The following is a 27,318-nucleotide window of genomic DNA, read 5'->3' as shown; positions in this document are numbered from 1 at the left end:
TGTGTGCTGAGCCCATTGCTGTACACTCTGTTCACACATGACCGCACGGCCAAACACCCGGGGAATCACATTGTCAAGTTCGCCAGCGTCACGACAGTTGTGGGGTCCATCACATAACAATGAGATGACATAGAGAGAAGGGCTCAAGGCCGGGTACACCTCAACCCACAAACTCACCCCACCACACCCTCATTACCACGAGTTTAACATTTCCTGGCATTCTCCATATGTACAGATACTCCTGTGCCTAACGTCACTTTATGGACATATCACCAATGTTTTAAGCTATGAGATGCTTTTATATAATGCTGATATGTTTTTCTGCGATTTTTGTTCCTGCGTGAGATCCACAGCAACAATGATTTATGTTCCCCTTAATTTGTCGATTTGAGGAGTTTGTTGCAACAGATGGTGATTGAGGCTGTTACTGGGTATATTCACCGCAGTGGTTAATATATTATTGATCGTTAAGTATTGATCATTTTTGTTAGCCAGAGCTACTAGACGATTAATTGAATGCAACACGTCAAAAGCAGACGTCACAATTTTAGATTCTTCATTTCAAAATGGCTGCAGTGTTAAACTTTATCATAACGAAACTCACAGCATACGATGTTGAGTTTGTTATTTCCCTTTTGGGTTATTTTTGGTGAGTCACTTACTCTGTTTCCAGGGTAACGCCCCACTAAAGCTGCAAGAAGAGTTGCACATTTTTATCGCTCTGTGTTCACTGCCTCTCAGGGCAGGGAGAGTGGCCTCGGGAGTAAATACAGCGGCATGATAGTGTGAGGAAAGGATGCTGAGAGCATTGGCTGTATTGAATGAACTGAGAACACAGAAGCATAGAAACATTGAGTACCTACAGCATAGTGCACAGACCCTTCGGCCAACAGTGTTGTCCCAAACATTAACATACTTTAGAGATTTCCTAGGGTTACCAGCCCTCTACTCTTCTAAGCTTCACATACCTATCCAAAAGTCTCCTAAAAGACCGTAATGTATCCGCATCCACCACCGCCGCCGGCAGCACATTCCTCACACTCACCACTGTCTGCGTAAATTAAACTGAGCCCTGACATCGCCTCTATACCTACTTCCAAGCATTTTAAAACTTGCCCTGGGAAAAAGCCTCTGACAACCCACAGGATCAATGCCTCTCATCATCTAATACACCTCTATCAGGTCACCTCTCATCCTCCATTTCAAGAAGAAAAGACCACCCAACCTATTCCCATAAGGGTTGCTCCCAATCCAGAAAAAATCCTTGTAAATCTCTTTTGCACCCTTTCTATGTTTTCCACATCCTCTCTGTAGTGAGGTGACCAGAACTCAGCACAGTACTCCAAGTGGGGTCTGACCTGGATGCTGCATAGCTGTAACATTACCTCTTGGGTCTTGAACTCAACCCCATGATTGATGAAGTTCGACACACCACATGCCTTCTGAACCACAGTCAACCTGCGTAGCAGTTTTGAGTGTCCTATTAACTCGGATCCCAAGATCCCTCTGATCCTCCACACTGCCATGAGTCGCCATTAATACTATATTCTGTTGTCATATTTGACCTACCAAATGAACCACTTCACACTTATCTGGGTTGAACTCCGTCTGCCACTTCTCAGCCCAGTTTTGAATCCTATCAATGTCCTTCTGTAACCATGGACAGCCCTCCACTCTATCCACAACACCCCCGACCTTTGTGTCATCATCAAATTTACTAACCCATCCCTTCACTTCCTCATCCAGGTCATTTATAAACATTGCGAACAGAAGTGGTGCCAGAACAGATCCTTGAGGCACAGCACTGGTCAGCGACCTCCATGCAGAATATGACCCATTTACAACAACACTCTGTCTTCTATTGGCAAGCCAGTTCTGGATCCAGAAAGCAATGACCCCTCGGACCTCGTGCCTCCTTACTTTCTTAATAAGCCTTGCATGGTGTACCTTATCAAATGCCTTGCTGAAATGCATATACACTACATCTACTACTCTTCCTTCATCAATACGTTTCATCACATCCTCAAAAAATTCAATCAGGCTCGTAAGGCACGACCTGCCTTTGACGAACCCATGCGGACTATTCCTCATCATATTATGCCACTTCAAATGTCCATAAATCCTGCCTCTAGGATCTTCCCGATCAATTTACCAAACTCTGAAGCAAGGCTCGTTGATGTATAATTTCCTGGGCTATCTCTACTGCCTTTCTTAAATAAACGCAACCCTCCAATCAATTAATATCTTTGCATTTAAAATAAGAGAAACTGCTGTTGCAGGAGATTTAAAGTAAAATGGTTGAATGCTGGAAACATTCAGCAGATCTGCAGCATTTCGGACAGTCCCAGTTCTGAAACTGGGTCTTCCACCATTTCTCCTTCACGGGTGCACCCGGATGTACTGAGTTCCCAGCATTTTTTATTTTATAATTTTACATTATGTTTCTGCTACCCTGAGGGAAACATCGCAGCCAACTGTGCTGGGCAAGATCCCACAGTGCAAGAAGACAGTGATCAAAGATAGTTTAGCCGCTGGAGACAAGGTGAAGTGTATTCGTATCCTCTCACAATCTACAGCCCGGTAAACCAGCCTGAACAACAGCGCGGGCAGAAGGTCCTTAGAGTCCCGTCCCGCCTTAGATTGTGAATCGAAAATGGTAGGAACACAACGGCAAATCCCCGGCAACAAAGCAACTGTGACTGGGTTATAATGTAGGGATGGAGTCTCTAAGAACATGCAACTCACAGTATATGGACTTCAATCCAGGCTGGTAATTCTACAGCACGGATTGGAATTTCCTCAGTCTGCTGTGAAGCTGAGGTCTCGGGTGGTTAGACAGTGGTTATGGGGAAATCACCGACCGCAATTCCCAGTGGGACATCATAGCTCTCAAATATTTTGGGACATCATACCTCTCAAATATTTTGGGACATCGTACCTCACAAATATTCTGGAGATGTCCGAAAAGGTAACGATGGAGATAGATGACGTAGGGCAGAGATTTTGTCTACATGGACTTTGGTAAAGCCTCTAACAAGATCTTGCGTGGCAGCTCATCTGGAAGGTTCAGTCACGTGGGATTCGCGGGGAGCTTGCGAGGTGGATTCACACCGGGTTCAATGACAGGAAGCAGAGGGTGATGACTGAAATTGGATTTAGCGAATGGATGCCTGTGACGAGTGGGAAGTGTGTGTCAGTATTGGGGCCTCTGTAATTCATTATTCATGCCATTGATTTGACATGAACGTGCCTGGCACTGTTAGCAAGTGTGTTTTTCATGTTGCAACAGGTTACAAATAATTTCAAGGGGCCCTTCAGTCAGCTATAGAGATAGGCTGAGAAATGGCAAATGGTTTCAACTTGGACAAGTGAGAGATGGTGATTTTTGGCTGCCAAACCAGGGTGGGACTGGTGTAGTGAATGGGAGGTCATGGAGTGTTGTGGAACAGAGCGATCTGGGAGTACGAGAGTACAGTTCACTGAAAGTGGACGGGCAAGTATAGAGGGTGGAAATGACGGCTTTAATCATGCTGGCCTTCATCAGTTAGAGCATTGAGTTCTCGACTATGGACATTATATTGTAGATATATAAATTGTTGGTAAGACTACACCGAAAATTAAATACGTGTTTTCTTTTCATACTATAATAGGAAAGCCATTATCAGGTCGCAGAAGAGATTGGCTAAGATGCTGCCTGGACTAGAGGGCCAAGTGATAGGAAGAGGTTGGCTGAGCTGCATCTTTATTCCAAAGGAGAATGGGAGTAACGTTGTCGGAGTTTATAAATTCATGAGGGTGCACAGGTAATATGGGCGGTCGTGGTATTCTCCCCAGGGTTCAATACTCAGGATTGTTTATTGTCAATCCAGTGAACTGCAGTAAAGGGGAACATAAATCAGTGTTGCTGTGGATCTCATGCAGGAACAAAAATCGCAGAGATAAATATCAGAATTATATAAAAACATGCCATAGCTTAAAACATTCGTAGTATGTCCATAAAGTGACGCTAGTCACAGGAGTGTCTATACATACGGTGGGTGCCAGGAAATGTTAAACTCGTGGTAATGGGTGTGTGGTGGGGTGAGTTTGTGGCTGAATGTATACCAGGCCTTGAGCCCTTCTCTCTATATCTCATCTCATTGATAAATGATGAACCCCACAATTGTCGTGTCTTTGGCGAACTTGACAATGTGATTCCCCGGGTGTTTGGCCGTGCGGTCATGTGTGAACAGAATGTACAGGAATGGGCTCAGCACACAGCCCGTGTTGAGGATGATTAGGAGTGAGGGCCGGTTGTACATCCTGACTTTCTGAAGCCGGTTGTTTCAGTAGTCTAACACCCAGTTGCACAGGGGTGTATTTAGATGGTAGAGTTGGAGTTAGTTACAGAGCGGTTCCTTAAGTAAGAATATTGGTGAGTGAGCAGTGTGGCAGGATTGGAGTTATTGATATGTGCCATTACCAGCCGTTTCACGCTCTTTGTGATGATTGGCGGCAGTTCCGCCGGGTGGTAGTCGTTTCATTCTGACGGTGTAGAATTATTTGTTGCAGGGATGATGCTGGCCGATGTGAAACCTTCATGAGAGAAGTGTTGACTATGGCCGTGAAGTCATCAGTGAGCTGGTGTCCACACTGCCGGAGCACTCGGCCTTGGATGTTTTCTGACCCGTCGGCCTCTCAGAGGAGGGGTGTTGTGGCTTTTCTTCTGCTTATGCATGGGAGGGAGAGCCTGGGGGACTTTGGGGTTCTAACATTTCTCTGTCATTCATTCTTTGGGACGCTCCTCTGTTTTCATGGATGTTTGCGAAGAAAAAAATAAGTTCAGGATGTATATCGTATACGTTTCCCTGACAATAAGTGTACGTATTGAAATCTGTTCAAACGTCGGAAGGGGTAGCTTTAGTGGCTGGATTGTGTTGATGCCTCGAAGCATTGTTTAGGGCACGGTGCGGGGGGGGGGGGGGTTGGGGGGCATCACTGCTACAGTCAGAGCTATCTTTCCTAACGTAGTCTGCAAAGCCGTTGATGCCCAATCAAATATACCAACGATTGTCCCCCAGGGTTGGGGAGTCCAAAACCAAAAGGCACAGATGCAAAAGAGCGGAGAGATCAGAGACACCGGAGAGGTAATCCCAACACACAAAGCGAGTGAGTATCTGGAATGAGCTATGTACTGTTTGCATCGTTGGTTATCTACCTCGGGATCAGTATTCTCACCTGCCGTCTGTCTGTGAGCAGGTGGAAATTAAGGAAACATTCAAGTTGTTAGAGACCTGAAATCAGATTAGAAAATGTTTTAATCCATTCCGACACAGGGATTTGGAGCTGAAGCATTAAATTTGCCCCTCTCCACAGATATTCTTTATCTCCAGAGTGTTTCTTGTATTTGCAGCGTTTTCGAACATTACGTTGAAATTATTTAAGGCTACTGGGAAATAGACTTGTGTAGAGCGCACAATGTAATCCATTCTATTACAGCAGAGAAACAGGCATTTCGGCCCATCTAGTCTGTGCCATTCTCTGCCTTGACCTATCCACATGCACCCAGACCATATCCCTCAATACCTCCCTTATCCTTGTACCCATACAAACTTCTCCAATATACTGCATTTGAAACCTGCATCCGCATTCGTGCCACCCTCCTAGTGAAATAGTTCCTACTGCGATCCCGTTAAATGTATCACTTTTTGGCTTTAACCGTTAAATCCATGCGCACACCCAACATGAGGGGCGAAATCCTACTTGCATTCACACTATTTCTACCATCATAGTTTTTTTTTTAACTCTAGCAGGGGTTCCCAACCTGGGGTCCACAGGCCCTCCCGTTAATGGTAGGGGTCCGCGGTATTAAAAAGTTTTGGAACCCCTGCTAGCATCTTCCCTCTTTCTCCTGTGCTTAAGGGAATCACTTTCAAACCTGTCCAATCTACCCCTGTGACTCTACTCCTTAAATGCCAGCAACATCCGAGACCTGCAGGGCTCCTGCAGTCTCTACCCTATTCCTGGGGTATCCATCCTATCCATCTTAATTCACCCCAAGACAGCAAGCACCTGTTGTGTAAACCGTGCACAATCCACGACTTGACTGGCCTTCGTTATTCCCAACTAAACACAGGCACAGAGATTTCTTTGAAAATCTCTCTCATCCTATTTCGGCTCCATGCATATATAGGTACACTAAACATCGGGAGATATTTTGTGAGCGTTAACAGGGCAGTAAGGAAAACATAGTTTCTTTCAATAAATTATCCTGCCACCAACTTCTCCGTTATTCGTGGAAATGTGCTCATTACATTTGCTGTGTACAAATTTCACAAGAGTGATTCTGCAATGAAAAGTTTGATGTATGAGGGGTATTTGGTTTCTTCGGGCTGTTCTCAATGGAGGGGTGTTGATTCTGGGAACAGAAACCTCAATCACATCCTAAGGTCTGGATAGAGTGATAGGGATAAGATGTTTACAACAGTAGGATAGTCTAGGATCTGAGATCACAACCTTAAATGTACCTGGGAACCTTCCATAACATCCTTCTGTCCAGTAGCAGGATCTGAAAAGCAGCTGTACGAATGCCGGGGGTTGATCATAGTTATAGGTTATTCGCAGACACAAGAATATAAAGGAATTTTAACCACTTAAATGAACCAAGAAAGATACTTAATGGTTCTCACCACAATGTATTGTATGATGTCCTTTGTAAATATCCTATAGAAGACAGGGCGCATCCAACAATGTGTTTTGATGTTGGACCAGATTTTGCACTGCTGGAAGTTCTGTAGAGATGACACTACTAACAGATTAACAGGATGCAACTCGAGACAGCATTAAAACGGCCACTGGAATTTTAGCTTCCCCATTACAAAATGGCTGAGAGCTCAGTATTCATCTTTGTCATAATGAAGTTCAGAGGATGTGAGGTTGAATTCCTTATTTCCTATTTTCAGTTAGATTACTGAGCAACTTCCTCCATCACCAAGGTAACAGCCCGGCAGAGCTGCAGAGTGTTGAACATTTTCATCGCTCTCTGCTCACTGCCTGTCAGTGGCCTCAGGAGCCGGTGTGGAGGTCCGGATGCCTTGAGCATCCACTGTATGGAATATATGATGTTTATGTTGCAATAAAGAGATAACTAATGAATGTAGGGATTGCATTTATGCAAATCTGTTTAGAATGTCACAAACAGGGATCACTCCCTCCACAATTCCCTTCTGCATTCATTACTCCTCACTAATCTTCCTCCACAAACATCCCTGCATACGGCCTAAGTGCTACACCTACCCGTACACTCCCTCCCTCACCTCCAGTCAGACACAAACAGTCCTTCCAGGTAAGGCAACACTTCACCTGCGAATCGACTGGGGTCATCCATTGTGTCCGGTGCTCCCGCTGCGGCCACATTACACTCGTGAGACCCGCCATAAATTGGAAGACCGTTTTGTCGAGCATTTCTGCATCATCTGCCACAAGAAGGACTTTGCAGTGGCCAAACATTTTAATTCTGATTCCCATTCCGAGGTCTCGATCAACGGCCTCCTCTTGTGACAAGATGAGACCGCCCTCAGGGTGGAGGAGCAACACTTTAATTTGAATCTGGGTATACTCCAATCTGATTGTATGAATATTGAATTCGCCTTCCAGAAGACAAATTCCGCCCCCACCCACCTCTCTATTCTCCACTCTGAACTTTCATTTGTGCTCACCAGCCTATTACTTCCCCCCGGCTCCCCTCTTTCCCTTTCTGCTGTTGATAACACTCCGATTCTTTCATCTCCAGCCCTTGACCAGCCCATGACTTGACCACCTATCACCTTCCTGCTCGCCTCTTTCCCCTCCCCGGTTCGGGTGGGAATTGTGTGTTGGACCGGGGTGGCAATCAAACCTGTAACTCTGAGAACCGGGAGGTGGAGGGATGGCGACGGGGAAGATGCAGAGGGAAAAATTAAAAATGTAGCTCATGTAAGTATGAAATAACGTGTAAAATGCAGCAGGTAGGTCGGGCAGCGTGTGAGGGGCGAGGAGCAGAGTCGCCGTTTCAGACGGCAGACCATCCACCGTCACCAGATCCTTTTTCTCGCTCCCATTCCAAACGCAGATCTGCAGTATATCAGGTTTTCGCTTCCGAGGCCCCGCCCCCGCTCTCACAGTCTCCGGATGGGCGGGGTTTTCGTTCAGTTCTCTGTTGAAGCGGATCGTCTGCTGGGAGCGGGTGGACCGATCGCTGTCTCCAGGGCAATTTGATCAAGTTCTCATTGGTCAGCATTGAGGCCGGTCACTAGGGGTGAACGCAACCGACGATTTCCCATCGGTGAGTACTGAAGTCGATCCCGGGGGCGGGGGACCTCATGTCGGGCAGAGAGTCCCGTTAACTTCCTCGAACTGGCGGCCTCGTCCCGCTTCCTGGACACAACCTGTTGTAGTCGGTCCGGGTTATGGGACCTTCACACTGAACCGCCTGAGATGAGCCGCCGCTCAGCCCCCGGTGTTCTGGTCCCAGGAGCGGGATGAGGTGGTGATGCCGAGACTGAACCCATCCATTAAAATGTACCCGGAGAAATTTACCTCCATCTCCCGGCCCGATATCGGATCCAAACTTCATCCGGATCGATGCCTGTGGTCGACAATGGTATTACTTTTTTCCAGCACAATGGAGATGGACGTTTGGCCCGTTGTGTCATTGCACACAGCGAGGATTAAACGGAGCAATGGCACCCTCGGGAGACTCCTCCACGAGTATGAGTAGTTCCATCTTTCCCCCGTTCAGGCAGGACACTGAGATTCAGATCTCTCACGTCCTTTCTTCCATTTCCGCGACTTGATGACATGCAGCCAATGTTTCCCGATGTGTGGCCCTATTAATGGGAGAATTAAGTTTTTTTCCATGTATCTGGGATTCTTGGAAATGTGTACACTCCCTCCCGTATTTCCAAAGGAGCTTTCTAATATTTCCCCACAATTAAAATGGGGAATCTTTATTTTTTACATGTACTGATGTACAGTGAAATATTGTCTTTGGTGTCATCCACACAGATCAACACTTTACAACAATACATTAAGGTGATATAAGATAAAACAAAAACAGCATGTAAAAACTCTCAATGTAACTCATTCTGGTTACAGAGAAACTGCAGTGCAGGTAGATATGTGATGCAAGGTCTTGTTAGACTGTGAGGCCAGGGGTCTATCTCATCACACTGGGGAGCATGCAGTCCGCTTCTTATTGCAGAATGGAAACTGTCCTTGAATCTGGTGGTATGCTTCCATTTTATTTTGTTTTCGACCTGAGAGGAGGGTGAGAAGTGAGATTGTCCAGGGTTGTGGGGATCTTTCGTTATGTTGGCTGCTTTACTGAGGCAGTAGGTAGTGTAGACAGGGTCCATGGAGGGGAGTTTGGTTTCTATGTTGGACAAAGCTGTGTCCACAGTTCTCCGTTATTTCATTCAGTTACAGGAAGAGCAGCAGCCGTATGAAGATGTGAATTATCGGGATGGGATACTTTCTGCGGTGCTTTGATAAAGTGTGTAGAGTAGAAAAGGACATATACCAAAGTTCTTACTGTTTGTTTTCGATTTGTTATATTGGACTCCGTTATCTGTTAGTGCGTACTGTTATTTCAGGATCTGTGTATTGCTGGAGGACCATCAGAGATCACCCCTGATCAACCATCTTCTTCAACCTCAGCCCAGCCTGTATCCCACCACCTCAATGCTATATGTCAACCGTCTTGTTCAATCTCTGTCCAGTCTGTATCCCATTGGTGCAATGATATATTTCAGCAATCTCTCTTTCAAACTTTGTCTTCATTCTGAAGTTTTGTTTTGCATCTTTTCCAGGGTGTTTTTTTTTTATATATCGAGGACTACCAGACAGACAGACATACTTTATTGATCAATTGAATACAGAATGTAACAGGGTAAAATCAGCCATTTCAATTTTAGTTTCACTGTTACAAACGGGCTGAAGTGTCAATCTTTGTCATAATGGAGCTCATGGCATCTGTTGTTCAGGTTACTTCCTCCTTTGGTTATTTTCAGACAACCACATCCTTTGTTTCCAGGGTAACAGCCCGTCAGAGCTGCAGCAAGTGTTGCACTTTTTATCGCTCTGTGGTCACCGCCTCTCAGCGTAGAGACAGTGGCCTCAGGAGCAAATGTGCTGTCAGAGATGTGGTCTGATATACTGAGCTCCCATAATTTTCCACTTTATAATTTGACATTTTGTTCCTGTTACACTGCAGGAAACATGGCAGCCCGCTCTGCTGGGCAAGATCCCACATAGCAGGAAGATTGTGATCAAATGTGCTGGGTTTAGCTGCTGGGGTCAGGCTGAAGTGTGTCCGCATCCTCTATACAGGGAACCAGCCTGAGCACCGGCCCCGGCAGAGGTTCTTTAGGTTCCAATTCCACCTTAGTCTGTGTATCAAAAATGGCACGAACACCACGCCACATCGCCAGCACCAAAGCGTCTTTGTATGGGTGATGATATTTGGCTGGTGACTCTGAGGATATGGAACTGGCAGTAGACGGGCCTCAGTCCAGGTTGGTAATTCGACAGCTGGGATCAAAATTTTCTCAGACTGCAGTGAAGCTGAAATCTCAGGCGGTTGGGAGTATCCTGCTCTTTTGATATTATTATATATTTGGATTTTTTTTTTACCAAAATCTAATTTGGTTAGACTAAAATCTGCACTTGTTTATACTACTTTGTCCAGGGGGATTTGTGGGTCTTCTGCAGCACTTGATATTAGGGTGCTATCTTATATTGTTGATGTAAACACCTCCAATATTTATCCTATCCAGGTCTTTTGTTTCGCTGAGAATCATTTCACTATAGATATTAAATAATTTCAGTGAGGCAACGCATCTCTGCCTAACTCCCCTTTGAATTTTGGTCCAACTGCTTATATTATCATCAATTTCTACCTCCACCATTCGATTCCAATATAAATTTTGAAGCAGTTATTGATTCCTTCTGTCAATGTTTAATTCAGTAAGAATTTGAAATAATTTTTCATGTTTTACTTTGTCGATTTTTTAATGAAATCAATAAAATATAAAACAGACATCATTATGATATTCAGTTGCCCTTTCTGAAAGCATTCGCAGGATGAAAATTGCGTTGAAAGATCCACTATCCTCCATAAACCGATATTGAAGTTTAGAAGTTTTAAGCCTTAACTTGTTTTTAATTTGACTGATAACAATTCTCAACAAAATCTTTATAATGTAACTCATCAGACTGATTGTTCTATAATTTTCGCAGTCAATATTTCCAGGAATTTTAGGCAGAGTTATAAATACTGATTTCAAGAGATCGTCAGGCAATACACCAGACTCATTAATGCCATTAAACTCTTCAAAATAAATATCTACTCCCAGATCTTCTGGGGCTTGTATCATTTCCACTGAAATTCCATCAGGTCCGGTGGCATTACCTTGTTTCATTGCTTTAGTTATTTCTTCTTTGGTAATAGGTGGGCCAGAATTAGGGTGTTTCATATATGGGGGTTCCACTCTATTATCTCAAAAAGCTGCTCTACATACTGAATCCACCTCTAACATACTTTATCTGGATCTGTTAGGATGGATCCGTCTGCTAATCCTATGCATCCTGTAGACGAGGTTTTCTTAATGCCAGTAACTTTCTTAATTTTCTGGTGCATTTCTCAGCTGTTGTTAATACGTCATTCTACTTCATTGCATTTTTCATTCCGCCATTCTTCCTTTGCAATATTGCACAATTTTCTGGTCTATGACATTGATTGTCTGTCTGTAAAGGCAGAGGAGAGCCTGGACATACTGAGAATGATATTGATTGTCTATCCATAAAGTTACTTTAGGCACAGGAGTGTCTGGAACTTTCAGGAAATTTTAAACCAGTAGTGGGTGGTGTGTGGATGGTGGGTTAGTGAGTAGAGGTGTTGATACCGCTTGCTGCTTGGGAAAAATAGTTGTTTTGAGCCTGATTGTCCCGGCGTGGATGCGACAGATGTTTAAGGCAGCACCAGATTCGTAAAGAGAATTTTGGGCATATTGACCTTTATAACGCAGGCTATTTCGAAGAGGGGCTGGGATATTAATGCTAAAGTTGTAAAAGACACGGTGATTCCAAAATATGCAGAATTGTGTGCAGTTCCGGTCAGCTACTGGGAGGAAAGATATAGATACGCGTGAAAGAGTGCCGGGAAAATTACACGGACATTGCTGGTATTTCAGGAAATAATTATAGTGATAGGTTGAACAGGTTAGAACCTGATTACCTGGAATACAGGGAAATGAGGGGGTATCCTAGCAGGATTCCAACTCTTTATGCAATTGGCCCCTACAATTAAAGGAAGGGTCCATGGACCCCAGGTTGGAAAACCCAGCTAGAGATATAGAAATCTATGATAGTATAAATAGGGTGAATGCAGGTAGGCATTTTCTACTCAGGTTGGGTAAGGTCATTGATTTAGGGCAAAAAGTGACACATGTAAGGGGCATCTGAGGGGGAACTACTTCACTCACAGTGTGGTGCGAATGTGGATCTAGCTCCCAGCAGAAGTGAGAGATGAAGGTTCGATTGTGATATTTGAGAGATATTTGTTAGTTGTATGGATGAGGGAGGTATAGAGGGCTATGGTCTGGGTGCAGGGGAATGGGACCACACCGAACATACCACGGATTGGATGGGCTAACAGTCCTGCGTTTGTGCTCTAAAGGCTCTATGAATCTAAATTGAAACTTCTACACATAATCGACATTTGTTGCAGACGGATCGTATCCAACAATGTGTTTATATTTTAGACCAGCGTCTGCACTGCTCAGAGTGTTGTAGAGCAGGTACCACAGTGAGATTTACTGAATGCAACTGGAAAGGGTAAGTACAACCACTGTAATTTTAGTATCACCATTACAAAATGGCTGAATGTTCAGTTCATCATTGTCAGAATGAAACCGAGAACGTGTCACACCGAGTTTGTTATTTCCCCGCTCGGTTATCTTTGCGAGCCACTTCCTCCGTCACCAGGGCAACAGCTCACCAGAGCTGCAGAGAGTGTTGAACATGTTTATCACTCTCTGGTTGCTGACTCTCAGCGGAGAGAGAGTGGCCTCAGATACGAGGATGCTTCGAGCGTTTGCTGTCCGGGATACATTGAAGAAGATTGTAGGGATTGTATTTAGACAATTTTGTTCTGGGTGTCAAACACCTTGCAGGTAGTCAATCGTTTCTTCATCAAAAGAAACAAAATATAAACTCTTGTACTGAGTTGCCAGTGCTATATTCCCAACGTTATATTTAGAACATATTATTCCTGTTGCACGACGGAGAAAGTGCCGGCTAATTGGCCTGGGCTACACCGCACTCAACAATAAAATAATGAACAAATGTGTTCAATGTAACTGTGGAGGAAATTTGAAATGTATCAGCTCCCTCTTTGTGACCCAATACCCATGTTTTCCGTCGGATCCCTGTCCAGACCAAAGATCATCAGGCTCCAGTTCTGTCACAAGTTGGTGTGGGAGTGTAAGGTTTTGAACTGGGATTAGCTGAGACACTGCCACATATTACCGGCAGCAAAGAGCCCTGGGAGAGTTGGTGCTTGAAATACAATCTTGGGATGTGGTCTCCAGGAATATGAAACGGTCAGTGTCTGGGCTTCGGTCTACGTTGGTGCTTTTACAGATGCGGCTGGATGTTCCTCATTCTGCAATAGAGCAGACGTCTCCAGTGGCTGGATATTGATAGCGTGAATCTCTCAGTGTGAGATGTGGGAACACCCAGTGTGAGATGTGGAAAAGATGTTCGGGCTGTGACACTCTGGGGTTGGATCTTGGGATACCACGCATGTTTTGACCCAGATAAAATGAATCAGGGGATCAAGTTGTCCGGGTTTATGAGATGTTGAGCGAGTATTTCTGTTCTGTACTCAGATGTTTGATTCTATAGTTCCTTTGGAAGCAAAGAAGAGAATGAGTTCCCATTCCATCCCTCACAGGGAGAGGCTGTGATTAAACATGTAGTTTTGTGTTTGCACCAGTAGAAATAGACCGGCGTTTCAGAATTCAATTCAGGTTTGGAAGTTTCCCCCCCACCCCCCGCCACTGCCTCCTGTCTATCTGCCAGTGGGAGTCAGATAGAAGCTCAAGATGCTGGAGATGGAACAGAACATGGAACAGTACATCACAAGAACAGGCCCTTCGGCCACAATGGTGTGCCAAACCAGCAGAAAAGTAAATCAACCCTCCCCCAACAAAATCTAGAGTTGTTGGGGGGGGGGTGAAGTTGGGGCGGGAGTGATTATCTACACCAACAGAATAACAACAAGTCTGGATACTGAAAACGAAGAGGGTGTCTGGATTGGACGGCGAGTCTGGGAACTGAGCGTGCTGCCTCAGAATAAAGAAACTTCACTTTAAAACGGAGATGAGAGACATTACTTCAGCCAAAGGTTGTTTGATCTGTGGAATTTGTTACCACAAACAGTGGTGGAGGCTATCCTTGGGTATATTCATGTTCTGGATTGCTAAATAGGTTAAGAATTATAGCAGGAAGCAAGAATACGGTGTTGGAAAAATAATCCACCATGATTGATTATAGAGCAGACTAGAATGACGGAATCACCTAATTCTACTCCTATATATTATGATTTGTATCTTATACCATGACTGAGTGATGACTTCCTTGTATCCCATCACAAACAATAGGAAATCTTCAGATGCTGGAAATCCAATCAATACACACAAAATGGTGGACTAACTGAGCAGGCCGGGCAGTGTCAATGGAAGAGAGTAGCGTCGACATACAGATGCTGTCTGGCCTGATGTGTTCGTCCAGCATCTTGTGTCTGTTCTTTTGTATCCCATGTCAGGCTTTCTAAAGAGTGAGGGGCAGTTACAGATTTCTTCACTCTGGTCAAGACATATGCGTTCCAGATTTAAATTTCAGGTTAATGCTTTGTTCTCGTTTGTTTTAGTAACATACTTCATTATTTCTCTGGATATAGACCTGCGGTGAGAGGTTTATTGAAAGAAAAGCCCACAACTGGAAGCAAACCACAACTGAAGACAAGGGAAAAGCAACAAGGAAACCAGCCCGAGGACTGAGAGAACCATTTCGAGAGAACCCATCTGATTCGGAATTTCCATTGATTCAGTCAGGAGAAAGTTTGGTGAGTCTCATTTGCTCTAACACTGGTCCTTTAGACATTACATTTCTGTACCAAGGAAGGCAGGAAACAGCTGAAGTGAGAGCGAATAAACCTAGAAGTGCCAGTTATGCCAGTTGCAATCACTCCAGATATACTAACGTACTGTCAGCATCAGCTCTGCGAAGCCACGAACATTCCTCAGATTGTTTGCTCATTTCAAACTTGTTACTGCTGATGTTTCCTTGCTTGTCTGTGTTATGTCATGATAATCTCAAACGCGTTGAGAATTTCCTCCCTTTAGAAGACGCCGCAACTGTTTCCTGCTGTAGTGACTGCAGAAATGCGGAATTACCATGAAGTACAGCAACATGTCATTGACTCCTCTGTCTATTACAAGCTGTAATGATATACTTGCCCTCGAGTATATCGCTCTGCTAAGAGCAAACCCTCTCGAAGCCAAATGTCCCAGTACCACATTTCATTCAGTCTAAACCAGCAGATGCCAACCAATAATTTACATTTATATACCCTGTCGTCATCAAGTACTTTTCTGCTAACAAATTGTCAGAACCTATGAATCTGCGATTAAGCAGAAATAGGTTTTGCAATGTTCCCACTTGACCCTGTACCAAATCCATGGGTTAAACCTGTACTTGAGGTGAACGAATGTCCTTGCAGCCAGGACTGCTGGAGGTGCCGGAATCGGCTTAAACTCAGTGATTTCGGTTGGAAAGCAGCGTGTTGGGTCACATGATGAAGCTGTTGATATTAAGATATTTCCAATGTTCAGAGAGACTGTGGAAGGATTGGCTGTGGACAGGGCATCATGTATTGAAAAGCAGCAAACTCTTCCGCTCGCCTCCCCACTCCCTCTCCCACACTCCTATTTTTTGCCAGTGTTAATTGCAGGAGTTAGGAACTCTTTCTACTCACTGAACACTGAAATTAAAGCCTGTGATACCATTCAAATCCCAGTTTCTTTATAAAGAATGGGGTTGAAGTGTTATCGAGATGAACATGGGGGAATGTGTAACGCAAGTTTAAATCAGATCAGCCGAGTGGTCCACTTATGCATTTGTTGTGTTGACTAGAAAAGTTCTGACAGTTCAATTAGTGTAAGACAATATAATTTCTGCATATTAATTATATTGTGGAACTGAAAAGAAACACTGCATTGATTAACAATATACATCGAGATTTGTGCGTTAATGTTGAACCCCAGCGGGTTGCGGATCGACCATGACTCATTCGCTCCCAGTTCTCTGTTCCTGGCTCTGCAGTCTCCCTATCTACCACCCGAACGAGCTAACCGCCCCGCCCACTGTGCCACGCGCGCCCTCTCGCGGAGCTTCGTCACGCTCGCGCTCCCGGGCTGACGTTGAGACGATTTAAGCATTCTGCGCGTGCCCGGTATCTCTCTTAAAGTGACGTGAGATTTACTTGTCTCTCATTGGTGACAGAAAATGCCATTTTAGCATACCAACCAATCGGGATATGAGCTTCTTCATTAAGGAGTTCCCTCCGTAGACCCCGCCAGATGTTTACCACCCTAACTCCTGGGAAAGATCCAAAAAGCTAATTTATTTAATGCCGCTCTTCCTCTCCAAGGAGTCTGTAAGGGCGATGTATTTAAGTTCACTCAAACTATTCTCATCGGGCACGATCCCCAATCCAGACAGCATCCTTGTAAATGTCTTCTGTGCGCTCTCTATATGATCCATTTCGTTTCCTGTAGTGAGGTGACCAGAACTGAACACTGTATTCCCAAGTGGTCTAATCAAGGTCTTGTATATCTGTAACATTACCTCTCGCTCTTGAACTCAATCCCATGACTGATGAATGCCAACACACCATATGCTTTCTTAACAACACTGTCAACGTGGGCAGCAGCTTTGAGTGTTCTATCGACACAGAACCCAAGATCTCACTGATCCAACACATTGCCAAAAGTCTTCGCGTTAATATTATATTCTGTCTTTAAATTTCATTTACAGAAATGAACCACTTCACGCAGATCAGTATTGAACTCCATCTGCCACATATCTGCCCAGTTCTGCATTCTATCGATGTTGCACTGTAACATCTGACAACCCTGCAGACGATACACAACACTCCCAACTTCCGTGTCATCAGCAAACTTAGAAACTTACAAACATCCTTCAACTTCCTCATCCGGGTCAGTTGTAAAAATCACAAACAGAAGGGGTCCCAGAACAGATCCCAACGGAACACTATTAGTCACCATCATCCATGCAGAATTTGAACCATCTGCAACGGCACTTTGCCTTCTGTGGGCATTAGCTCTGGATCCACAAAGCAATGTCGCCTTGGATCCATACCTCTTTCTTTTCCGAATGAGCTTTCCATGGGGAGCCTTAGCTAACCTCTTCCTGAAATCCATATACAGTACTTCTACTGCTCTACCTTCATCAATGTGTTTTGTTACATCGTCAAAGAATTCAATCAGGTTCATAAGGCGTGACCTGCCCTCGGCAAAGCCGTGCTGACTATCCCTAATCAGATTATGTCTCTCCAAATGCTCATAAACCCTGCCTCTCAGGATCTTCTCCAAAACTTGCCCATCACTGAAGTCAGACTCACAGGTCTATAATTTCCTGGGTTATCTCTACTCCCTTTCTTCAACAAGGGAGCAATGTTTGCAATCTTCCAATCCTCTGGTACTTTTCCTGTCCCTATTGATGATGCAAAGATCATCGCCAGAGGCTCAGCAATCTCCTCCCTCGCTTTCCAGAGTAGCCTGGGTACATCTCATCCAGTTCGGCGACTTATCGAATTTTATGACTTTCCAAAGCTCTAGCAATTCTCTTTGTTGAAGTCTCTGCACACAAGCGTCTCAGTCCGCTGTAAGTCATCCCCACAACTTCCAAGGTCCTTTTCACTTGTGAATAACGAAGCAAAGTATTCACTAAGTACATCAGAATATTTTAAATGATCGGCAGATTGAGAAACATCTGTTGAGAATATAGCGGTGAATTCTAACAAACCAAGTTGCCGTTACTGGCGACCCCACAGATTTGTTATATTTGCATGTCGTCCCCTCAGCTCCAGTGATGATTGTTACAAATGTCGGCGATATGTATTCAATCCTTTATTAGCAATCAGCAAACAATCTTGAAGCGTTGAAACTGAAGTGTACCCAAGTGTAGGTTCAACGTGTAGGATAATAACAAAAGATATGACATCCCTCAGACTCCAGATGTGAACCGCATGGAATAAAGCACAAATATGTAACTGACTCCCTTCACATTTACCACTCCTCCACTGATACTACAAGTTAACATAAAAAGCATCATAAATACACAACGCAGAATACATTGTAGATAGAGAACAGTTACACGGCTCCTGCACACATGTTCAGCTCCGATACAGGGTTTTCCACCTGAAATATGAAAATACAGTCTGTCTTGTTGAATAATCCCAGCATTTAATATTATTTATGTCAAAGATTATTCTCCCAACTAGCTGTTTTGAATGTATGGCGGGTCTACATTGTGCTTAACAAGGTGCTATTTAACTATCTGATACTAACCAGGTGATATGTTCAAATAAATCTTGACCGATTTTCAGTGATAATAATGGTTTTAAAGTCCTGCCGGAGAAACTAAAGTGATTCAGGTCAAGATGTCCTGAACCTGTGGTTGAGATTGCATTGTTCAGGATGTCACAGTGTTTCTACATAGACTCAAACCATATATTGCCATTGGTGTCAAAGCCAGGCGATGTCAAACTGAAAGGAGACGGTGAAAATCAAATGTGACTGAGAAATTTATAGACTTCAGTGATGACAGGGATAGATGTAAAATTGGGCAGCAGAAACGTTTTAACCCACACTGCTGTAACACTTGTCCATTACTCACCACAGCGCCACCTGGAGCAACAATGACGTGGGCGCTGTCTGCTGAACCTGGCTTTCCATTTCATTGACACGTCACTCCCGATCCAAAACACAAGATTGGTTCCTAAAAGGGAATTGCCTGCAATGTAGCGAGTAGATACCGCGGAGAATCCCTGCACAGTGTACACTCCATGGAGAGATCGGAAATGGACATTGTGTGACAGTGGGTGGATGGGTGCAGATGAATCCGGCCATGTCAAGGCTTCAGTGGATCGGCCCAAGATGTTTGGAAGTGTTTGCCTCCGTTTAAAAACAAAACTGTGTTCTCCTTTAAAGCCCAATTATTGTTTGATCCTCTTGTTATTTTTTTTGTGACAGAGCAGCAAACACTAATCACACCTGTCCTCAAAATGGATCAAATTGCGAGCAGTGAAGGAGAGCCAGTGACGTCAACATCGGGAAAGGACACGGGTATGTTGGGGAGTTATTTTAATTTTTAAATACTTTGCGGATTCTGCGTCCGTGTTCAATTCAATATCGACAATTCACAAAACATTTGTGAAAACTGAGCAGAGAGATGAGAGAGAGGGAGAGTTAACATCTCTGAGGAAACAGTCACACGTGGAAGGAGGACATTTACCGTCTGTTCCTGCTCCTCTAACAGATTGTGATGCACATTTAAATAACGAGTTACTCCAGAAGACAAGACATTCTGCTGATGCTAAATTTTTGGCCAATAAAAATACACACAAAATATTGGCAGAACTCAGCAGGCCGGGTAGCATCCATGGAGAGGAATAAATATTCGACGTTTTGCGTCAGAATCACAAGGAATAGAAAGTAATGTGGCAATATTTAGAATTTCTTTCCCCTCATTTCCAGTCCGATAAAGGGCCTTGGCCCGAAAATTTAATTGTTTATTCTCCCCCATAGATGCTGCCTGACCTGCTGAGTACCACCAGCATTTTGTGACAAATTTCAGAGATTTGCTGAGGAAGGGGTTGACCAGGCAGGCAGACAGTAACCCAGAGCAAAGCGGTGGTGATGGACAGTACCAGGAGAGTGATGGTGATGGTTACTATATTCTCAGCAATAAACAGAATCCTTCCCAAACACAGAGGTGTATCCCCGGGGACAAGAAAGACCAGTCTTCGACAGATTGAACTATACCCCCTCCTACCTGCCCTGCGCTCCCCACCCTCCGGCCCAAGCCCATTCCTCACTACACCCCTCCCCGTCCCGATATATATATGTGTATATTCCGGACTGTGTTTGGTGATTTTAGGGTTCCAGAGAGAAAGTTACTGCCCAGTATATGTTCGGTAATTTCTTTAATGCTCCTCATTGTCTTTCACAGCTCCGAGCTCAGCAATCACCGAGCTCCTGGCAAACTGGGACGATTCCCAGCTGCTGCAGTTGACGGATATCTACCGGGACAGGCTGGAGCAGGCGATGGAAGGAGGGGTGCACGGAGTGAGCCTGGCGTTAACGGCCGAGAATCAGTTCAGCGGAGATGAACATCGGGTGAGTGGGAGGGAGAATGGGTTTGAATTTTCACACATCACAGGACTGATGGGTGTCGGAAATCTGACTCATCAGATCTTAAATTAGATAAAAGAACAACTGGGAAATAAATACTGTATATGCAATCACAAACATGTGAATCTGAACCAGTGATAGAAAGGGGTGAAAAAACTCCACGATCTGTTAGGCGGCTGCTCAATGTTCGGAGTGACTTGAGCAAATAACAGTTGTGTGGGCTTGCAGAGTTAAATGGAAATATGGCAGGAAGTTTCAGTCTGGGAAGATCGTGCAGTGTGACGGCAAGCTGTCAGTGAGAACTGGGGTGTTATCTGTGAATGCCACAGGAGCTCGAGTGTGGTTTGGTCTGGGTGGAGATAATTCTGTTACAATCCCTAACTGCAAGCGGTATGGTTCGGGGAATACTGCCATCTTGTAGTGTGAATAAACCTCCACTGGAAAAGGCAAAGGAAAGTTATCACATATCCTCCAGGAATCCGCTGTCAAGTTGGACACTGGCGTCATCATCTTTTCTGCAACTCCTCTGTGACCGCTCAATTCGTCATAAAAAAAAAACAATTCCTGTTTTATTTCTTCATCTGTGATCGTTATTTTATGATTTCTGTTTTATACCGCCAAATCTGGTGAGGAATTACTTAATGATTTGGAGCCTTGTCAATGAAGCGGTCACAGGCCGGCCAAGATCTCATTGACTGGTGGACCAGGTTCACGGTAAATGTCCCTCCGTGTGCTCTGCACTCAGAATGTACAGTCCATGTCCAGACAGGATCAGCACCCGTCCGGGTGACTGCTCAGTGTGATCCTGTTACAGAGCACATCATTTACTTCTCATTCTCTGTGTGAATCTGTCAGTCCCCAATATGTTCACCGTTACTCTTCACAGAAAATCTCTGATCTCGCTGATAAGGGAGAGCAGGCGGACAGTTCTAAACTCCTCCTGAGCCTGGTGATGGAGAAAGGCTCCCGCGCCCGGAGGGTGATGTGGGAAACCTTTGTGAAAATGCGGACTGGTGTTCCAGAGTTGGACAAAATGCTGAAGGAAATACAGATATATGGTGAGATAATATCAGCGATTAATTCAAATTTGGATTAAATACAGTGCACTTTAAAATTTTACACATCATTCCCTCAATCTGTTTAAATTCAAATAGGTTGTAATCCCTCCCATCCATCAAACCCCGCTCAAGTTTTACTGAAGATTCTCAGTGAGCTGAAAGGTAAGTGAACGTGCATTGAACATTGAAGAGTATAACACAGGAAAAGGCCATTAGACAAATAATATTGTGCCGAAACAGCTGAGAAGTAAATCAGACACACCCAAACTCTCTCTCCTTCCTGTACAATGTCCAGATGTCTCCATCCTCCGTACATCTATGTGCCTATCCAGATGTCTCTTAAAATGCTTTTAATAGTTTGACTCTACCACCTTACCGGTCAGTGCGTTCCGGGCAACCACGACTCTCTGATTAAAAATCCTACCCCTCACATCCCCCTTCATTCTACACTCTCTCACTTTCAATATATTCCCCCTGGTACTAGAAATTTCATCTGTGGGAAACCGATTATCTCTGTCCACTCTATCTATGCCTCCCATAATCTTGTAGACCTGTGTCACCGCTCCCCTCGGTCTCCGATAATCTGGAGAAAACAATCAAAATATTTCCAGCCTCTCATGACAGCACATGCCCTCTGAACCAGGCAGCATCCTGGTAAAGCTCTTCTGCTCCCTCTCTAAAGCCTCAACATCCCTCCGGTAGTGGGGCGATCGGAACGTTACGCAATGGCCCAGATGAGGCTGAAGCAAATTTCATTAAGTTGAAACTTGACCTCTGTTTCCACCAACAGTTGTAATTTGCGTCGGGCGGTTCAGTTGTTGAGCCACGAGGATCTGACCAGGTAAATACTGGCACTGTGACAGAGATCACAGTGAGACGCAGGGAAACGTGTTTGCTAGAGGGAGAGTTTTCAAAGGACATTTTGAGGAAAGAGGCAGAGAGCTGGCGCGTTTGAGGAAAGTGGTCACACCACTCTGGGGCCTGCAACTACAGATCCCCACCAGAGTCTGAGTGGAGAAGGGGCGATCTGGAGAATGGAAAAAAAAACTTATATTTCTTCACAGCAAATAGTGAAAACCTTCCCTTGCCAGGCACTGCCCCTCCTGAACAGCCTCATCCTGAACCATTTTCCAAACTCCCCCAGTTCCCGCAGATTATATTTTCTCAGAGTTGGGCGTCCACTGAAATTCCAGTCACTGAATAGTAATAATAGCATCACTTTAATTAGAAAAGCAGGTGACATCCCAACTGGTCTGTCAACCACAGAGCAGCAGATGAACCCCTCTGTGTTCACATCTGCACTCCCTAGTGCAAACACTGCTACAGTGTTAGAGAGGGTGAGACCGGGGGACATATTCCTCAGCTCAGTCCACAGAAGCTGAAATTCATGTCTGCCGGTGTTGTGTGATGGACACTGAGGAAGGATGAGAGATGGGAATTAGGACAGGGAAACCGAGGGTTGTGGGATCGCGGCAAGGAAGGTGGAAAGGTCTGGAAATATCTATAAATAATATTGCAATTAGTTAATTTGTGACCGTCTGGATGGGAAGCTCACTACATCCGGAAGCCCATCGAGTCTGTGAAAATGGAGCCCGGGGCAGTGCATGGGCTCAAGAGATTGTGAGGCTTCATCATTGCAGACTGAGTTGGATCACTCAACTTCACATTTAACAGAGGAGAGAGCGTAGGAAAGGCAAATATCAGAACATTATTAATCTTACAGTAGCCCATGATTCATCTGATTATTCGAAGCTCTTATAAGAAATATAAGAAATCTCGGTCAGAACCCTCATTTACAAGAACAAATGCCAAAGATGATAATTTAAATATGGGAGCAGAAATATACGAATCAGGAAGTTTACAAACTACTCACATCTCTGTCACCTCTGTTAATGCTGTTCCAGTCCACATCCGGTCCATGAAACCCCTCAGTTTCCCTGCACCAAGGGATTGGTAAATTGCTACAAGCTTGTTCGTCACTATTACTCTTGTTGTTTGCCGAGGCAACAGACACTACAGTGAAATTCCCACACCCATTTCTGAATATGAAACAGATGCACTCCCTGATTATTGAAGAGCATCATTTCCACCACGGTCACATTCTCTAAAGTAAAAATGTCGATGATCAAACTTTACTTACACTCCCTACCACAGATGAATACATTGAATGGAGACACCACATGTCCTAACATTGTGAGACACCATACACCACTGACAGGTTCCTGACACGCTATGAGACCCCACACGTCCCTGGCAGGGTCCTGACACACTGTGAGACACCACATGCCTCTGTCTTTGTCCTGACACACTGTGAGACCCCACACATCCCTGACAGGGTCCTGACACATTGTGAGAGTCCACACAACCCTGCCAGGTTCCTGACACACTGTGAAACCGCACACACCCCTGACACGGTCCTGACACAGTGTGAGACTCCACACACCCCTGACAGGGTCCTGACACACTGTGAGACCCCACACACCCCTGACAGGGTCCGGACACACAGTGAGACCCCACACGTCCCTGACAGGGTCCTGAAACACTGTGAGAACCCACACTTCCCTAACAGGGTCCAGACACACTGTGAGATCAGGTCTTATCAGGGAGATTAATGTAAATGACGCCTCAGGAGGCAGCAGGGGTCTGCATAAAAGAAGAGGAAACGCAATATAATGTAGAAAAAATGAATGGAAATTTCATTGATTTCGGATGAAAGGCAACAAAAGGCAGCAAAGAAAGGATGAAGGCAAAATAATTGAAATTATAGGCTAACACACAGAAAATGATGGAGAAACTCAGCAGACCAGGCAGCGTTTGTGGAGAAAGTTCAGTCAACTTTTCGGGCCGAGAACATTTGGTGTGACTGGGGAAAACACGCTGAGGGGTAGGTTTGAAGGGTGGAGAGCGGTCTGGGAGGGTAGAGAGAAACGCCAGACGATAGGTGAGACTTGGAGGGGGAGTGATGAGCAAAGAGCGAGGAAGTTGGTTAGTGAAAGAGACGGAAGGCCATGGAAGAAAGGAAAGAAAGGGATGGGGCGAGCACCAGACGGAGGCATAGATGAGCTCGGTATGACCTATTGTATTTCGGTGAGACCGTCGTAGATTGGGAGACCGTTTCGCCGAGCATCGACACTGTGTCCGCCAGAACAAGCGGCATCTCCCAATGGCCACCCGTTTTATTTCCACTTCCCATTCTCATTCCGATATGTCAGCCTCCTCCAAAGTCAGGATAAGTCCACACTCAGGTTGGAGGAGGAACAGCTTATGCTCCGTTTGAGTAGCCTCCAAATCCTGGCATGAATATCGATTTCTCAAACTTCCAGTAAAGCTTCCTCTCCCCCTTCACCGTTCCCCATGCCCTCGTACTTCTCACATGTTATCTCCTTGCCTGTCCACCGCCTCCCTCTGGTGCACCCCCCCCCCACTTTTTTCTTTCTCCGTGGCCTTCTGTCTCTATCAAGAGTTAACTTTCTAGATCTTTGCTTCATCCTTTCCTCTCCAAGTTTCACCTATCGCCTGGCATTTCTCTCTGCCCACCCCCGCCACATTTCAAATCTACTCAGCTTTTTGTCTCTGGTCCTGCCGAAGCATCTCGGCCCGAAACGTCAACTGTTCCACAGATGCTGCCTGGCCTGCTGAGTTCCTCCAGCATTTTGCGTGTGTTGCTTGGATTTCCAGCACCTGCAGATTTTCTCTTGTTTGTGGAATTATAGGTCAGTTAGCCTAAGTTAAGTGATTGGGAAACTGTTGGAGTCTATAAATTATTTTAAATTACAATGATTGCACATTGCACATTCAGATGGAGACGTAATGTAAAGATTATTACTCCTCATGTATGCGAAGGATGTAAGAAATAAAGTCAATTCAATTATTAATGTTCAGGTTTCGAGATTCGGAGACTAATGATAAAATAAGTCAAAGTCCGTATAGTTTATATGAAGGGAAATCTTCCTTAAGAAATTTGCTAGAGTTCGTTGAGTAAATACCAAGCAGGGTGGATTTTCAGAAGGTGTTTGATACGTTGCCACACATGAGGCCGCTTAACAAGATACAATCCGAATGGCGTTACTGGAGAGCTACCGGCATGGACAGAGGAATGGCCTGAGGGTAGGAGGCAGGGAGTGGGAATAAAATGGGCCTTTCCTGTTTCTGCTGATGATTAGTGATTTTCCTAGGGTTAGTATCGGGACCTCTACTTTTCACATTGTTTGCCAATGATTTTGATAATGGAATTGATGGCTCTGTGGCAAAGTTTGCAGGTGATACTAAGATAGGTGAAGGGGTAGCTGAGGAAGCAATGGAATTGCAGCAAGACTTAGACAAATTGGAAGAATGGGCAAAATGTGGCAGATGGAATACAGTTTTGGGAAATGTATGGTAATGTATTTTGGTAAAATGAACAATAGTGCAGATTGTTAGCTAAAGGGGGAGAAGGTTTAAACATCACAGTTTAATGTGGAATCATGCTAGCACCAACGTTGTAGGCCGAAGGGCCTATTCTTGTGCTGTTCTATGTTCTATGCAGATCCTGTGACAACTGAAATCCTGAACTACCTGCTACCAGAATTCCTCGGTCTCTGCTCTCTTCTTCACCACCCGACAAGAAATCAGCACGGTTTTCAAACTTGTGTTTAAAGTCATAGACCAGTAGCATCTCCCATTTCCACAGATATTGTCTGACCTGTTCTCACATCCACACTGCCGTCCGTCAACAGCGGAGCTGCAGAGGGCAGGCCAACATGCTGCATAACTGTGTCGGACTGGGAGGCTCCACAACGGGGAGTCAAAACTGCCCAACGCATCACCGGCACCATCAGCCTACCTTCCATCAGGGACGTATAAACAGAAAGACTCCAAGAAGGGGCCAGCAGCATCAAAAAGGATCCCACCTATCCTGCCTATGGGCTGTTTGCCACTCTCCCATGAGGGAGGAAGCTACGTAGCATCCACAGCAGGACCACCAGACTCAAAATCAGTTACTTTTCTCAAGCAGTAAGACTGATCAACACCTCCAGTGACTAAGCCACCCCTACACAACTAACAACCCCCACCCCACCACCATCACGGTTTTAAAATTTTCTGTCAGAACCACCTAAGGTCAGAGTGACTCCTGTATCGTATGTATTTATATTTATTGTGTTTTCCATTGTGTTCTTTATCTGAGTTTTTGTGCTGCATCAGATCCGGAATAACAATTATTTCTTTCTCCTTTATCTTCAATCTGTTCAGAATTTACAACACGTACCCTTTAAGAGACACGAGACTGCAGATCTGCCGTCTGAAACCATTTTCCCGAGGAACTCAGTGAGCTGAGCAGCATCTGTGATGATGGCAGGTGTGAATTGTCTGTGTTTTGTGTCAAAATGCTGACAGTCTCAACCTCCTGAACAGTTTTATTGACATTTTCTCCCCCAATCACCCACCCACAGTGCACGTGCCAGTAAACAAATGCACCTTGCAATTTGAATTAATGATGGTGGGAGGGGGAACTGTGATTCCCCGACCACTTCCTCTGAGAGGATGCCCACTAACCTTTTCTACATCTCTAGACACCACATCAATATCGGACTTTCAAAGTTCTTCCACAGGAACAATGATAGCCGTGGCAGTGGTGGGTGTTCGTCCAGTACGAGACAATCGGAGATCAGTAAACTACCAGGGAAATACTCACCTTCGCAGCACAATTAATGTGGAAAAGTGATGATCTGGTGTTTATCTAGACAAGGCCTCTCTGTCTGTTA

The 27,318-nt window shown here is 44.8% G+C and overlaps 1 protein-coding gene across 2 annotated transcripts; it reads left to right on the top strand.

Annotated features, from left to right (window-relative positions):
- The first annotated feature begins 8,210 nt into the window (after window positions 1-8,210).
- LOC132387038 (uncharacterized) lies at window positions 8,211-27,261 on the top strand. 2 transcript variants are annotated; one of them, XM_059959414.1, is made up of 8 exons: window positions 12,541-12,852; window positions 14,981-15,145; window positions 19,364-19,451; window positions 20,338-20,504; window positions 21,406-21,577; window positions 21,674-21,739; window positions 22,368-22,418; window positions 26,807-27,261. In XM_059959414.1, the coding sequence occupies exons 1-7, from the start codon at window positions 12,838-12,840 to the stop codon at window positions 22,397-22,399; spliced, it is 705 nt and encodes a 234-aa protein (XP_059815397.1). In that variant the 5' UTR covers window positions 12,541-12,837; the 3' UTR covers window positions 22,400-22,418; window positions 26,807-27,261. The 2 variants fall into 2 exon arrangements, with proteins under 2 accessions (XP_059815398.1, XP_059815397.1); XM_059959415.1 differs by lacking the exons at window positions 12,541-12,852; window positions 22,368-22,418; window positions 26,807-27,261 and adding exons at window positions 8,211-8,302; window positions 26,103-26,664 and having other exon boundaries at window positions 19,359-19,451.
- The last annotated feature ends 57 nt before the right edge of the window (window positions 27,262-27,318 follow it).

Source organism: Hypanus sabinus, unplaced genomic scaffold (genome assembly GCF_030144855.1).
Source record: "Hypanus sabinus isolate sHypSab1 unplaced genomic scaffold, sHypSab1.hap1 scaffold_149, whole genome shotgun sequence".
NCBI classification, from domain to species: Eukaryota; Metazoa; Chordata; class Chondrichthyes; order Myliobatiformes; family Dasyatidae; genus Hypanus; species Hypanus sabinus.
Note: the sequence above shows the minus strand (reverse complement) of the source record. Positions and strands in the feature narration are given on the sequence as shown.